The following is a 16,019-nucleotide window of genomic DNA, read 5'->3' on the forward strand; positions in this document are numbered from 1 at the left end:
AATTCCTTCAAAAAAAATAATAATAAATTGGTCACTTCAATCCACAACTGTTTGTAAGACACTGCTGTGTGCAATTGGCTGCTGCGTTTTGCCCACAAAATATACAGTCAATTCACTTTACAGTATATTCTGCGAAGCGCTTTGAGACTTCTCAAATATGTATTAAGGTGTTATATCAAATGTAAGGATTATTATTATGATCATCCTTGCATTTTCATATATACCTGGTTGAAATGTCTCAAAGTGCTTCACAGAAATGTAATGCAGTGTAATAACTGCATATTTTGTAGGAAAATGTGGCAGTCAATTTGCATACAGCAATATCCCACAAACAACTATAAAATGAGAGACCAATTTTATTTGGAGATTGTTGTTCAGGACATCAGGAAAGAAAAACTCCTTCCTCTTTTTGAATAGTGCCATGGGATCTTTAACATCTACCTGAACAGGCAGACGGGATCTCGGTTTAAAGTTTTATCTGAAGCACGGCACTCCCGACAATGCAACAGATGGGTAAGAAGGTGGAAGATTCAATGGGATGAATGGATAATCCAAAGGTGGGGTGGCTGGGACTAAATTGATTTTTTCATGCACATACATATCACTGCATTCACTTAAAGCATCTGCAAATGGATAGGTAGTCCAGATCACACTGGAGAAAGATCAATCCCCTAGACTTTAAATGATGGAATGGGCTCTGCTGACCAGGAGCAGTGTTTGAGTTAAAAACATTATATGCAGACCAAAGTAAGTTAATCATTAGCTTCCTGTGAAAGGAAGGCGGGAGAGAGGAACTCAAATATTCACACCTACACAGCAGCATCACACATACCCTGCTTTGAAGCGGGGGTTCTTAAAGCCTCATGTCATTGTCTCGAAATTCATTACTTTATAGTTAACTCTTGACTGGGGGAATCATAATATGGACAGATGAGGAAAGAGGAACAAAAGAAGAAGAAATATGAGAAATGTTACAATGCCAATTTGGGGACAAGTAAATGTCCTACACACAGCCATGAAATGAGTGAACAATTTTATCTGGCCTTTTTTTTAAAAAAGAGAAAACACCAAAACGTGTAGGATTCAGTGTAGCTTTTATTGCAAACTGAAGACAGAGCAGAGCCATCAGAATGCACAAGTGATGCTTAACAAACCGAGTCCGTCTGTCTGTCCACCTGCGAGACCCTGAGTGAAGCATCGGTACTCACTTAACTGATTGCCACAAGACCCCCTGACACACAAACACATTGACCTAAGTGCATTCCCTCCCTGGGGCAATCCCATGGGCAGCAAGTGTAAACTGAAATCGACAGTTTTTAAACCCAATCAATTATGTGAACTGACAGTGATGTTGTCAGGTTTGTGAGGTGCACAGGTGTGCAGTGAATGAGACCAGAGAATTTCAAACACACAAACACACAATTTGCTTTTGCTCATCCGCTTGTATTCCTCTTTCATCCCTTTCAGCCTTTTACACCAGTACTTGTGCAAACTTGTTTTCTGGTGTTTCACAATGGCGGTGTGTATAGTGCTATTACCCCTCCTTTACCTTCTTCAATCCAGATCACTTACACGGAATGATTATTTGTTCCACAGTGATCAGATCACATAATTCATCCTCACTGTTCGTTACCAATAACTTAGTTTTTTGAGCTGTCTCTCACCGGTTCTGGTGGTTCAGTTGAAGCCCTGTTTTTAAGGAAGTTTTCCTGGCATCTCGTCATATGTTGCTGCCTTCCTTCACCTAAATCTAGCAAAGATCCGGGTGCATTGAGTATTCACCTCACGTCACCTTCATGGCTGTTTGCAGAACATTGTTGTGCGCAAATTGGCTGCTGCATTCACTTACAAAAAATGTCACTACACTGCTTAGTATATTCCGTGAAGTGCTTTGAGACATCCTCCTGGCATGAAATGTGCGGTTCTTATAATTTATCTAATTTCCCAGGGAGATCAGTCGCTGTGTTGGCCTGTGTGGCAGCAGGTGTATAACAGTAGGTGTATAACAGTAGGTGTAAGTGTGTGGCAGCAGGTGTGTGGCAGTAGGTGTGTGGCAGTAGGTGTGTGGCAGTAGGTGTGTGACAGCAGGTGTGTGGCAGTAGCTGCTGCTATGACTCAAATCAACACATTGCCTAAGACACTTTGAGACCCTCCAATCAGACGAGCTGCCCAACTTGGAAAGTTTTTGAAAAGTTAATTTTAAGTTTTATTTGATGTAACAAATGAGTCTACGCTCACTTACAAGTAAATATGGAACTGAGTGGGAAAATACGGATCTACAAAAGACTCAGTTAATAATAATTATTAAATTAATAAAAATAAAATTCCCGCAGTCCTGTGTGCTGAACTTAATGCTAGCCTTTGTTGACACTCTTAGGCCCAAGACTGATCAGCTGCTGCTCATTGACAAGTCTCTGATGCAATCTACCTGTCTTTAAGTCAAAGAGGAAATCTTGTGGTGGCAAATGTGTGCAATATATAATTGTATAAGTAATATTTAGATTTTCTCCCAGAAATATTTTGAAGACGAATAGGCAGAAGACACAAAACCTCACCACCTCTTGGTTCAACAACAACAACAAAATTACATTTATATAGCGCCTTTCATGTTGGGAGAACGTCCCAAGGCGCTGGACAGACAGAGTTACGGACCCGAGCTGGGTGTCGGGGTCGGGGAGGGTGGGGGACAGGGGGGGAAACAGGGAGATTGAAAGCCAGACGAAAAGGAGGGTCTTGAGGTGGGTCTTGAAGATGGCAAGGGAGCGGGCGAGACAGAGAGACTATGGGATGCAGTTCCAGAGGGTGGGGGCAAAGTGACAGAAGGTCCACCAGCCAATAGTAGGGCGAGCAAAGAGGGGTATGTGAAACGGGCTCTGGCCTGCTTCACATCCCAGATGCAGCTGAGCGAAGGGAGCAAGCAGGATGTTATGGGGTTATGAGGTCGCAGAGGTAAGGGGGAGCAAGAGCATGGAGGACTTTGAAGGTGAGGACCAGGATCTTGAATTGTATTCACTGTGTGATGCGAAGCCAGTGGAGTCGGGCGAGGATGGGGGTGATAGGGTCACGGAGCCTGATGCGGGAGAGGACATGGACTGCTGAGTTCTGGATGATCTGCGGCCTGTGGAGGGAGGAGTTGGGGAGGCCGACAAGCAATGAGTTTGCATAGTCAAGCCTCGATGTAATGAAAGCATGTATGAAGGTTTCGTCGGCCTGTGGTGTGAGACAGTGGTGGAGCTGGGCGATGTTGGGGAGGTGGGGGAAGGCAGAGCGGGTCACAGCACGGATATGGGGTAGAAAGGATAGTTGAGGGTCAAACAAGACACCAAGGTTCCGGACTGGCTTAGCGAGGTGGAGTGTGCAACCATGGATGGTGATGCTGTCAGCGCCTGAGGTGAGGAGGCGCTGACGGGAGCCAATCAGGAGAGCCTCGGGCTTGTTGACGTTCAACTGAAGAAAGTTATCTCTCATCTAGGACTTGATGTCTGACAAACATTCTGTCAGGACAGCAGTGGGTCCTGGAGTCAAGGGTGGAGGCAGAGAGGTATCGTTGGCTGTCGTCCACATACATGTGGAAGTTCACCCCATGTCTGTGGACGTTGTCACCAAGAGGGAGCATATAGATATTGAAGAGGCGGGGACCAAGGACAGAGCCCTGAGAAACGCTGCACGAGACGGTACGAGGGCTGGAGGAGAAACCGTTTGTGGAGATTAAGTGGTTAGTATGCAAGATGTGTGAAGTTACTTAAGCCTGTGTCTCCTGTGTTTTTTTTATTGGCTTTGATGCTTTGCTATACTGGGTGCTGCCGGCACAGTCACAATGTTCTGTTGGGTGAGATTCCCGAGTCCTATTGTTTATGTTTGTTTCCCAACAAAGCTGTTTTTAATGGGATTGTTGCCCCCTAGAGGTACACCTCAGGACTGCCCCCGAGCAAGACATTGCCTCCCACTGTGATGAGTTTAAGGCAAAGTGAAAAGTAATAATCCTTGCATTTTATATAGCCTCTATAGTATCAAGACTGTCTCAAAGTGCCTCATAAAGTTTCTGTAAAATGTAGTGACTGTAGTGAGTCCTGTAGCTCAGTGGTTAGAGCACTCGCCTCTCAAGTGAGAGACCTGGGTTCGATTCCCAGTAGGGCGAAACCTTGGGCAAGTTTCCTTACTCCACACGCCTAATAATAATCCCTCAAGAAAAAAAACAATAATAAAAATTGGTCACTTTAATCCATGACTAATTGTGGGACACGGCTTTGTGCAATTGGCTGCCGCATTTCGCCCACAAATATACAGTCAATTTACTTTACAGTATATTCTGTGAAGCGTTTGAGATGTTTAGAAGACGTAAAAAGCGCTATATCAAATGCAAGGATTATTATTATTATTTCCTAGGCAAATGCGGCAGCCAATTTGCACACAGCAGTGTCCCACAAACAGCTATGAAGTCAATGATCAATTTTTTCTGGCGGAAAACTTGCCTCTCTTTTCGAATAGTGCTACTTCCTCTGGAATTTCCATGTGTAGGTGGGATGTATGGAATTCTCAGTTTGGTTTGGATACTCTTAAGCATGGTTTCCGCCCGCCCTAGGAATCTAACCTGCATGAGGGATGCTATATCAATGCAAGTTGTTGTTGTTTCTGCATGTTTCAGACGCTCAGCTGACCAAAAAAAAGGGGGATAAAGCAAATCAGAAAGGTAGGCATTTGTAGACAAGTGATAGGATCTTGAAATCGATCCATTCTGTGATAGGGAGCCAGTGGGAGCCTGGTGTGATGGGGATACGTAGTTTAGAATGGGTGAGAATACAGCCGGCAGAGTTCTGAATCAATTGGAGTCCTGTAGCTCAGTGGTGAGAGCACTCGCTTTGCGAGCGAGAGATCTGGGTTCAGTTCCAGGCAGGTCAGGGCGAAACCTTGGGCAAGTTTCCTTACTCCACACAGAGCCTAATAATAATCCCTCCAAAACAAAAAACAATAACAAATTGGTCATTTTCAATCTACGACTGTTTGTGGGACATTGCTGTGCGCAATTGGCTGCTGCGTTCGCCCACAAATATACAGTCAATTCACTTTACAGTGTGTTCTGTGAAGCGCTTTGGGACGTCCTCCCGACGTGAAAAGCGCTATATCAAATGCAAGGATTATTATTATTATTATAATTGTAGTTTGTGGGTAGTTTTCAGTAATTTTTCAGTTGTTTTCATAAGCGGAAACAGGGTTAAACTGCAAACAAACCAAATCCAATTGCAATCATGTCCCCAATTTATCACAAACTCTCCTTTGACTGATCAACCTGGTCCGTTGTCCCTTTGACTATTGAGTTGCTTTGATATAAATCGCCTGTTCCCCATTAATACTCTGCCCGGGGAATGGCCTTGGCAATCTGACCAGAATGCAGCAAAGGCAAGCTTGCTTCTTTTATCACTCCTCTGTTGCTGGTATTGTTTTTGCCACGTCCTTGAGAAACAAGTGGAAAAAAATAGAGAAAACAGAATTGTGAGCTTGGATTGCAAAATTTGCACAATGTCCAAGGACACAAGTGACTCTATTCTCAATGTTATTGCAAAAAAAACCTTGAGATGTATCCTGACGCTTGCAGTGGAGTGGGGGTGGGGGGGCAGGGGTAAGGGTGGGGACAGCAGAAAGCGCAACACAAGCAAAATGCAATGACATTGTAATTTTAGGGATGAAACACGGAAAAATTAGCCTCATAACAATGTTACCAACTGACATAAACAGAGGCTATACTGATGTTTGTATTGTATGCTAAACACAGCAGTTGGCGTTGGAGGCTGACTGGCCAGTGGGATAATACACCCACTATTTAGATAACTTTGTTACTTGTGCGTGATCATGTTACTTCCATGTGTTCAAAGCTGCACATGATGTTTCCAATGGCCTCTTTGTGGTGGGACAGAGGAGAAATTCCACCTGGGTTAGATTTGCACTTTTAAGCAGTTCAAAGTGTGCTCTTTACAAAAAACTCTTCACATCAACCTGAATTTTCGAAGCCTATTTTTCTGTAATTCTTAAAAATTGGCTTTTCAAAATTAATGCTGAATTTAAGAAATTTACCTTACTCTGGAATACCAAGAGTATAGTGTGGGCTTAACTCCCTGTTTATCACAAATGGAGTACGCTGGAATCAATACTCGTAATGTGTGCCAAGAACATGTAAAAGTGAAGAGGATATTCAGTATATAAAGCAATGGGGTGTGTAGTGGCAGTGCATTACTGTACAAGATGCATTGCTTCACTAATAATAATCCTTGCACAACCCGTCGCCTAAGGGCTTATGGAGTCTATAAAGGACACAAGTGTACACTGTTCACCAGATGAAAGACGGTGACAGCTCGATCTTCTCCTCACTTCCCACCCACACACACGCAGAAAGCACACACCACACACATACCATCCATACACTTGGGTGTCTTTCTGTCCCTGATTTCTGAGTTCAGTCCCCAGTTGAGGAACCTTATCCCTGGGGCCAAATTTACCCTGTCTTGAGTTCAGCAACAAACTGAGTGAGAAAAATAAACAATTCTAAAACACAGATCCTCATCAGAGAAACACAGCCATTAATCCAACAAGCTCCCCCAGTATTGCCAGCATCAGGAATTGTGGGGAGTTCAATTTTTTTTTACACATATATATGTGTGCTCGGATTTGGTTTACAAAATATGGTCACCCTACAATGCACCGAAACTCATACACAGAAGAACAATAACAAATTGCATTTATATAGTGTCTTTCAAGTCAGGAGGATGTCCCAAGAGGCTGCTGGACAGTCAGGATTTTGGACCCGAGCAGGGGATTGGGATCAGGGAGGGCGCAGGGCAGGGAGGGTGGGAGTAGGAGGGTGACCAAAGTGCGGTCGAAGAGGAAGGAGGCAAGGGAGGGGGTGAAGCGAAGGGATTGTGGGATGGAGTTCCAGAGGATTGGGGCAGAGAGGCTGGAAGCTCGACTGCCAATGGTGGGGGCGTGGGCGGACACATACACACACATACTTTCAAGCAAGAGTGATCAGGGGTATTAATCAGGAATGAGAACTCTGACCCAGGGGAGCTAAGGGACAAACATAGCTCCCCACCAGGGTCCAGTTCAGAGTTCTACAATCTCAACCCCTGGTCCCATGTTCTGTGACTTCTCCCATACCATTAAAACATGACACTGATCATTAAACGCTTTAATCCCTTGGTTAGCGTGTCAGATCTGGTCAAAACACCACCAACCCATAAATAATACTTCACTCATCCTCCCAATAATCATTATTTATTTTAAAAATTCAGCTTGTATGGCATCTTAGACAACAATATGAAAGCTTCACACCCTAGTTACACAGACACCAGCTGCGCTCTATTGATGCAGCTATAGAAATAAAAATTAACATACATACAAAAGAATCACTTGCCCATTTCCACAGTATACAGAAACAGATAGTTCCAAATACGATACAACTAGCTTAAACTCAACCACATAGCAGCGCGAAAGGGTAAAGCTGCTATATTGGTGGTTGGGAAATGAAGCCTCCTCAATGAACCGGCATGCAACAGGAAATTCCACAAATGTCCGTTTTGGGATATTGGGAGAGGACGCTTGCCTGATCCTGTATGGCATAAATGTCTGTTTGTGAAGCTTGTGCTGGTTTTAAGCCCTGGCACAAAGCACTGAACGTGTTGTAGCGGGATAGTAATAATAATCCTTGCATTTGATATAGGCCTTATCTTGTCATTTGGACGTCTCAAAGAACTTCACAGAATATACTGTAAAGTGAATTGACTGTATATTTTGTGAGCGAGACACAACAGCCAATTGCGCCCAGTAGTGTCCACAAACAGGCGTGGATAGAGTGACCACATTTTTTTTGGAAGGTTTTTTTCCCCAAAAAGCAATCCGTCAAACAACCTAACAACCGGGTTACTATTTACTGCTAGGTAAACAGAGGCGTATTCAGTAAGAAAACCTGCCTACGGTTGCACCCTGCCTGGGAATCAAACTCGTCCTCTACACTCCACAGTCCTAAGTATCATTGAGACATTTGGGGGCAGGAAGAGGGGTTGGAAGGGGCTCGGTAGCCCCTTTCATATACAGTATAAAAAAGTGATGGAGAGAGATTCTGCTGAAGTATGTGAAAAATGTAACTTCTATTCTATCAGCCCACCATGTGGGGCCGGATGTGCTACACACAGTTATTTGTGTCCTTCACAGAAACTGCTGGGCTTCCACTTCATTGAGATAGTCCTGATCAACGTAAAGGAGGAAGCCTGTAAACAGACTGTCTGCCCAGTGTGGGTCGTAAAACAGGCCGTTCTGTTCCGAGTAGAAGATCTGGAGCCAAACCTCGTCCTGGCTTTTCAGGTAAATGATGGTGGAGGCAGAGGCCACATCGTGGTTCCCAGTGTTGGCGTCGAAGGTCCTGATGTGATACTGCCCGTTGTGCACCAGCCCAATCGCAAGGTGCTTGTTGGACAGAGTGATGTCATAGGAGAAGTAGTAAATCCCAGGTATGCCGCATATAAACTTGCCGCTGCTCGAGTTGTAAAAGCCTCCTTCATTCAGGAGGATCTTGTCAAATTTGATGGGCATCCGTTCTCTCGGATAGCTGCGGGTGATGGCTACAGAGAAGGCACATCTCGCCAGATTCATGCCACATTTACAGATTCCAGGAATGCCAGGCTCTCCTCTCACACCAGCACCACCTTTAGGTCCATCCACCCCTGGGGTCCCAGGATCACCAGCAAAGCCTTTTGGCCCCCGTGGACCAGCCTTGCCAATGGCTCCCCTTATTCCGTTCACTCCTGGTTTTCCTGATATTCCTGGCTTCCCTCTAGCACCTGAAAAGATAATGTTGGTGTATCGTGAACCTCACCTAAGGCGTATCAGTTGGGACCAAACAACAACAACAAATTACTATTTAAATTACTATATAAAAACAAATATTTGTGTAGCGCCTTTCACGTAGCAAGGACTTCCCAAGGCGCGGGACAGTCAGGGATTTGGACCTGAGCTGGGGGTTGGGGGTGTGGGGGTAGAAGAGTAACATTACTTTTAGTCTGATTTATGTAAAGTATAAATTATGTCAAACTTGCATAGAATATACACTCTTGAACGGATTTGGGCAGATGTACAATTTAGGTCAGTGTGGTCCAACAGGTGGCTCGGCGAGTGATTTTATCCGGCCCGCAACCATTTCCACCATTTCCAACCTCCCGCCCTCCCTCTCTGGTAATCGTCCTCTCAGGCCAGTGGCAGGTGCCGCCGGTTGGGAGGACTCACTGAGCAGAGCCTTTACTGCAGTCTGTCAGGAAGGTGAGCGCATCTCTAACCAACCACGTCCTTAGCAACCAACCACTGTAGATAGTGGCCCTCTCTCCCCCTCTGTCTCTCCTCCCTCTCTCTCTCCCCTCCCGTCCCTTCTCCCACTCTCTCTCTCTCCCCTCCACTTTCTCTCTTTCTCCCCCCCATTTTCACAAGTGCAGATGACTATCTGCAGTGATTGGTTACTAAGGACATGGTTGGTAAGAGATGCGCTCACCTTCCTGACAGACTGCAGTAAAGGCTCTGCTCACTGAGTCCTCCCAACCGCCGGCTCCTGCCGCTGCCCTGAGAGGACGATCACCAGGGAGGGAGGGGTGAGGTTGGAAATGGTCTGGGGCCGCCAGCTGGCCCACACTGAATGCATCCCGTGGACCTTTCTCAAATAGGGAATCCAGCCCACAGCAGCCAAAAGATTGGACCTCCCTGACTTAGGCGATTATATGATTTATACAGATCAGACTCATACAAGGTTTACTGTATCTCTGTGCAAAGACGTGTCCATAACTCTTAACCCCAACTCTCATGTGTCAGATTACTCAGCTGGGTATCTGAAACATGAATCCAAGATAAAGGGCTTGGATTCTTCCCGCTCAGCTCCTGTTAACTCAGCTCCTGAAGTATAATGTAGAGAAGTGCGAAGTCATCCACCTAGGTAGCAAAAACAGTAGAGCGGGTTTTTTTAGAAGGGGAGAGATTGGAACGTGTTAGCGTCCAGAGGGACTTGGGTGTCCTTGTACACCAATCACAGAAAGTTAGTCTGCAGGTGCAGCAGCAATTAGGAAGGCGACTGGTATGTTAGCATTCATTATGAAAGGATTAGAGTATAAGAGTAGGGAAGTCTTGCTGCAACTTTATAGGGCCCTGGTGAGACCACATCTGGAATACTGTGTGCTGTTTTGCTCTCCTTATTTAAGGAAGGACGTACTTGCCTTGGAGGGGGTGCAGCGTAGAATTACTAGGTTAGTGCCAGGGATGAAGGAGATGAGTTACGAGGATAGGCTGACCAATTTGAGCCCATATTCTCTAGAATATAGAAGAATTAGAGGGGATCTTATAGAAACCTATAAGATCATCAAAGGGCATGATAGAGTAGATAGTGGGAGATTGTTTCCCCTGGTTGGAGAAACTAAAACCTTAAAATCAGAGGCAGCCCTTTCGCACTGAGTTGAGAAAGAACTTCTTCACTCAAAGGGCAGTGAATGTATGGAACTCACTACCCCAAAGGGCTGTTGATGCTCAGTCCTTGAACATATTCAAGACTGAGATAGATTTCTTATTGCAAAAGGGATTAATAGATATGGGGATAAGGTAGGGTCAGGTTATTAGCTGGAGTTAGATTAGAGGATCAGCCATGATTGAATAGCGGGGCAGGCTCGAAGGGCAGAATGGCCTACTCTTGCTCCTACATGTTATTTTATGTTAATCCTGCAAGCAAACCTAAGCCTTTATTTATGGGATAGTCGGGAGCTGTGTTACTCGTGTGAGACCATACATTTATGTTGTACAATGAATGTGCATTTGTGGGTTATTCTAGTGCATTTATAAAACTACCATGATATGTTTTTGTACTCCCGCCCTCCTCACCATTGATGGTCGGGCCTTCAACCTCTCTGCCACCACCCTTAAGAATTTATTCCACAGTCCCTTCATCTTGCTCCCTCCCTTGCTTCCTTAAAAGCAATTCAAGACCCTCCTCTTTAACCGCGACTTCAGTCACCCTTCTACCCCTACCTTCCACCCCTCCTGATCTCAACACCCTGCTGGTATCCAAATCCCTGACTGTCCAGCACCTTGGGACGTCCTCCCAACATGAAAGGCACTGTACAAATGTAATTTTGTTGTTGTTGTACACACTCACCAATGCAACAAGGCTATATAATGTAACACTTCAAGGGCGTGTTTGTTCCAGCATCTCAAAGTGAGTGAAGAGAGTATAAATAATTGAACAGAGTATAAGGAGCTACAATTATTTTACCTTCATCACCCTTTTCTCCTTTTTGGCCATCTTTACCATCCGCGCCATCTTTTCCAGGAAATCCCATTCTTCCGATTGTTCCAGGTGCTCCAGTTACACCCGGAGATCCCACAGCGCCTCGAGAACCAGCCACACTGCAGCTGACTTGGGCTGAACCTAACCTCATGAATGGCTTTGCTTGGTCCATTGGAAGCTGATTGGCAGCACAGGGCACAGTGCATGCAAGGAGAACCAGCCACAACATCATTGCATCTAATACAAGAAAACAAGTTACGTTATAACGCCTTTAATGCAAAAAAAAAGGATATCTTGCAGAGGATTACAACATGTGAATAGTTAGAAATGAAACTAATGTTTTTATGCAGTATCATGTATTGTACATCCTGGTGTAAGTATATAACACATGACAAATCTTAGTGCATTCTGAAAGGCACGGCAGAGTGTGGAGGGCAGATTGGCAGAACAAAAGGAACAAATGGGCTTGAATTTTTGGCCGAGCTTCTAAAATCGTAAAACACCAGAAACAATAACAGTCAGCAAGAAAACCCCATTTTGATGCACTAATAGTGATTTGGTAGAATTAAACCCAGATTTGTTTTCTGCAGTTTTCGAACTACAGGCAGACATTCTAAATGAGAAATGGAAACATTTGTTTGATTGTTTTTCTCCTCGTTGAATATGGTGAATTGTCACAAGTTACGACTCCAAGCTCTTGGTACATCACCCAAGGGGCTGCTCTCCATGTGTAAGCCCTTTTAGTGAATTTCAGTGAGTTAATAGAATATAGGGTTATCACTATTGATGCCACTCACAAAATACAGTCAATCCACTTTACAGTAATAATAATAATCCTTGCATTTGATATAGCGGCTTATCATGTCGTTGAGACGTTTCAAAACACTTCACAGAATGTACTGTAAAATGAATCAATTGTATATTTTGTGGGTGAAAGCGGAAAGCAATGACCCACAAATGTTTTTTTGATGTGATTATTACCCCTGGAATGTGATCTGTCAATTGACTAACAACCAGGTTCCTATTTACTGCTAAGTAAACAGAGGCGTGTGGTATAACCTGTGAAGCACTTTGAGCTGTCTCAATGACATGATAAGGTGCTACATCAAATGCAAAGATTATTATTATTCCTTACCTGGGAACAGCATAGATACACTTCAGTAGGGGTTACTTCAGTGACCCTACTGTTGGCCTGACAATTATATGATTATAATAATATTTGCGTTCGATAGTAGTAACTGATCACGTCGAACAGGTGTCTCATAGTAATTCACATAAATTTTACTGCGAAGTGTGATGACTATGCATTTGGATTTTTGGGGGGTGAGTTAGCCGGGTGTTTGACACATGTGGAAACCCAATTTAAGAGTCTGCAAACCACGCTGAGATTTCCTACATATGGAAATCCCAGAGATAGATTGTTGAAATGCAATGCGCACTCTCTTAGCTAGAATGCTTAGTGTCAGATCGCTGTAGGTTGGAGCCCTCACTTTCTGTAGCCGTTTCCCATGTTTGCCACAAATCCACCTCACTGCTTGATCCTGGACTTTGCAGATGGATCAGAGGAAGCCTCTCCACTGCAATCCCCCAGAGCTCAGATCAATAAAGGAGGACAGTTTTCACACAGGCCTTGTATGCCACAAGCTTGACCTGCATTGGGACCTCGCTGTCCTTGAAGAGGGATGAGCGAGAGCAGAGTGCCCTTCACCCCTTCTCAGCGTGATCCTTCAGGACAATGTCCAAGCTGAAGTTGGTGTCCACTTTGACCCCGAGGTACAATTGGGACTGATGCCTTGTATCTTCCAATCAATTCCCTTGCTGTCTTCCCTTGGGCCATGCAGAACCATGACTCCGTACTTGGGGGCGCCCACCACCATGTCCCACTGGTTGGCCCAGAGGTTCAAGATGAGGCAAATTGAGGTGAAAGAAGCCAGGACATTGAACTCAATTAAGAAACAACTTGATGCCGTCATGGGAAAATAATAGGGTTGGTATGATCAAATTCATCACAAGCATTTGACGATCGGCTAACTTGTTTAACTTATAATACTGGGTCTTTGGGATCTAGTACGATTATAAAATATTAGTTGTATCCGTTGCAACTTCGCTTGCAACCAAAGAATCCAATATGGAATGTAGATTGACACACAGATAGACATTTAGTCTTTATCTATACTCAACTGGGGTGGACTCCTGTGAGAGGACTCAGTGGGAGGACTCAGCACTTTAAAAATGTAATTTTGTGATTGTTGCCACGACTTAGCTTTGTGTGTTCTTTATTTTGTTCCCGCTGCTTGGCTACATGCGTGTTCTGTGACGCACGATGCCACAGCGCCATGGTCAGCCAGTGTGGCCACCAAGTGTAACTGCGGTGCGTGCGTGTACATATACACAGCACCACTTTGACTCGGCGGTCACCAGGTGTAAATGCAACAGAAAAAAGCAAAACTGAAAAAAGCTCATTAACGATAGGCGATACCTGAAAACAAATATGCCCATGTCACTCCCAGTTGCAAGACCTTTCATATGGGGTATAAATCATGTCTCTACATCAGTCTGTTGTTGAGATCCTTCTTGAAATGCAGACCGACATTGTTGTTTTATTAGTATAGAAGAAGATAAAACTAAAGAGAGAGAGAGAGAGTTAATAAAAACACTGTAGGCTACAAGAGACCAGTTTTGTGCTGAGGGGATCGAGTCTGCATTTTCTTGCCACTTCTCAGAATTTCAATCAGATTTGGAATTTCTGTTGCATATATGACAGGCCAGAAATGTCACACCTTGGGGCCAATTGAAATCACATGAAAGGCAGAGGGAGAGAGAAGAGAGAGACAGCACCCAAGATATAATGTAGTACACAACACAGGCAATATTGAATCAGCCAATTTCTGTACTGCAACACAACTTGCATTTATATAGTGCCTCTTTATGCAGCGTAGCTTCCCAGAACGCTTGACAGTGACGGAGCATGTTGCCGAGCTGGGGTGAGAGAGAGGTGACCGTAGGCACGGTCGAAGAGGAAAGTCTTTAGGTGCGACTTGAAGATGGGGAGGGAAGGGCAAGACGGAGGGTTAGAGGGAGAATAGTCCAGAGTTTCGGGGCGTAGTGGCTGAAAGCGCTAACGCTAACACAGTATAAGAATTCAGAACTCTCAAACATTTGCTGAGTTACTGAAATCACAGAAGTGCAGAAATAGTTCTATCCCTCCTGTGATAGTTTTTATACATCTTAGTTTTTCAGGGCATGTGTTCAGGACATCCTTTTATCAGTGTCAAGTGAGTCAGGCTTTAGCTATGTTGCAGTTATGTGCTGAGAAAAATGCACTTTGAAAACTGCACAGCAAATTCCACACTGGTAGAGTTAATCTGTTAATAAGAGTCTGTGCCTTGCAATCCCGGTCAGACATTCGTCCCTCAAAACTTGTTGGTGCCTTTTTACATTTCCCAGTTCAGTGTCAGATCAACTTGGATTCTTCGAAACCGAAAGAGCATTGCCAAGAAGGCGCCTTGCGAACCAATTCAAATCAGTTAAAGGTAAAAGAAAAGCATCGCTTGGTTAATACATGTGAGTGAAAACTTTTCCAAAACTCTTTGGGCTGTGAAGATGAAAACTATTTAGGTTTTTTTTTTCTCCCCCATCACCCCCAAAAAAAGACATTCTAACAAATAATATCAAATGATTTGAATCTCCAGGCGTTTCCCTTCTGCACTGCTAACTAAACCAACTTAGCCAAACTAACCCAGCTTCTCAGCGATGATTCATGACACAAATTTGAGACCAGACAGTGTTAAAGCCATCACTCCTAGCCATTAAGAAATTAAAGAAAAGTATAACAGAGAAGCGAGCACACGCTAAAAAGTTAAGGTCAAATAAACATCTACAAACCACACTCACCAGATCTGCAGCCGCTTCCCTTAGAGCAGCCCTCGCCTCTCAAATGCAACACCAGAAAAGATCCTTTTATAAATTTTGTCAGAAAAGGCAAGGGCAAGCCTATTGATTTTCCATTTGTTTAGCAGTAGTATGCACTTACTTTAGTGCTTAAACAGCGCTACGTCAACCAACCGTTTCTTGTAAAAGCTGAAATCATTTCAGATACAGTACTTTGAAAGCGTTTTCATGTCCATTCTTCCTGACTCCCCCCTCCACACTTTTTTTTGTAATTCAAAGCAGCTTTTTGCTCCCCCTGGCTGGCTTTCCAGCTCCCTCCAGTGCATACTTTTCTCATTATGTAATGTAATGAGCTGGAAAACTTGCTTCTCGTGTCACATGCAATTGGAAATGTTGACTGCATGAAAAAAAATGACTGCACATGTCGACCCATGGTTATACATGTTGGAATGCATCATTTTTGGATCAAGTTGCTTTTGAAAGTCGTCTCTGGTGTTAACTTGTTGTAACCTTTAATTCTGGATTAACTTCAGATCTTGTTTCACCCACAAAATATACAGTCAATCCACTTTACAATATATTTACTCTGTAAAGCACGTTGAGACATCTCAACGACGTGATAAGGCACTATATTAAATGCAAGGATTATTATTATTATTTTGGGGACCTCGATGCACCATCACAGAGATTAATAGTGAAAAGGATTCAGACATGAAAGCAGTTAACTCCTCCTTTCCATAAAAACTCTGAAATTGTAATTTATGCAGAGCAATGCCATCAGCATTTCAATGTCCCCCAACCCTTAGTCTCAGCACTTTGATCCTTA

At 44.0% G+C, this 16,019-nt stretch overlaps 1 protein-coding gene and 1 non-coding gene across 2 annotated transcripts; one reads left to right on the forward strand and one right to left on the reverse strand.

The window, feature by feature from the left end:
* The first annotated feature begins 4,066 nt into the window (after positions 1–4,066).
* Positions 4,067–4,138, forward strand: trnae-cuc. Its single transcript has one exon. It is a non-coding gene; the product is annotated as a tRNA-Glu (tRNA).
* A 3,807-nt stretch (positions 4,139–7,945) lies between these two features.
* LOC103187242 (C1q and TNF related 2) lies at positions 7,946–15,542 on the reverse strand. The gene is made up of 3 exons (XM_007906656.2): positions 15,197–15,542; positions 11,288–11,539; positions 7,946–8,828 (listed from the first exon to the last, which is right to left on the reverse strand). The coding sequence occupies exons 2-3, from the start codon at positions 11,532–11,534 to the stop codon at positions 8,197–8,199; spliced, it is 879 nt and encodes a 292-aa protein (XP_007904847.1). The 5' UTR covers positions 11,535–11,539; positions 15,197–15,542; the 3' UTR covers positions 7,946–8,196.
* Between the last annotated feature and the right edge of the window lie 477 nt (positions 15,543–16,019).

The sequence above is a fragment of the Callorhinchus milii genome, unplaced genomic scaffold (genome assembly GCF_018977255.1).
Source record: "Callorhinchus milii isolate IMCB2004 unplaced genomic scaffold, IMCB_Cmil_1.0 Scaffold13, whole genome shotgun sequence".
NCBI classification, from domain to species: Eukaryota; Metazoa; Chordata; class Chondrichthyes; order Chimaeriformes; family Callorhinchidae; genus Callorhinchus; species Callorhinchus milii.

Coding starts and splice junctions, on each gene's coding strand:
- LOC103187242 (XM_007906656.2), bottom strand. CDS start 11,534: ATGATGTTGTGGCTGGTTCTCCTTGCATGCACTGTGCCCTGTGCTGCC. Junction 8,829..11,287: donor AGGAGAAAAGGGTGATGAAG/GTAAAATAATTG, acceptor TTATCTTTTCAG/GTGCTAGAGGGAAGCCAGGA.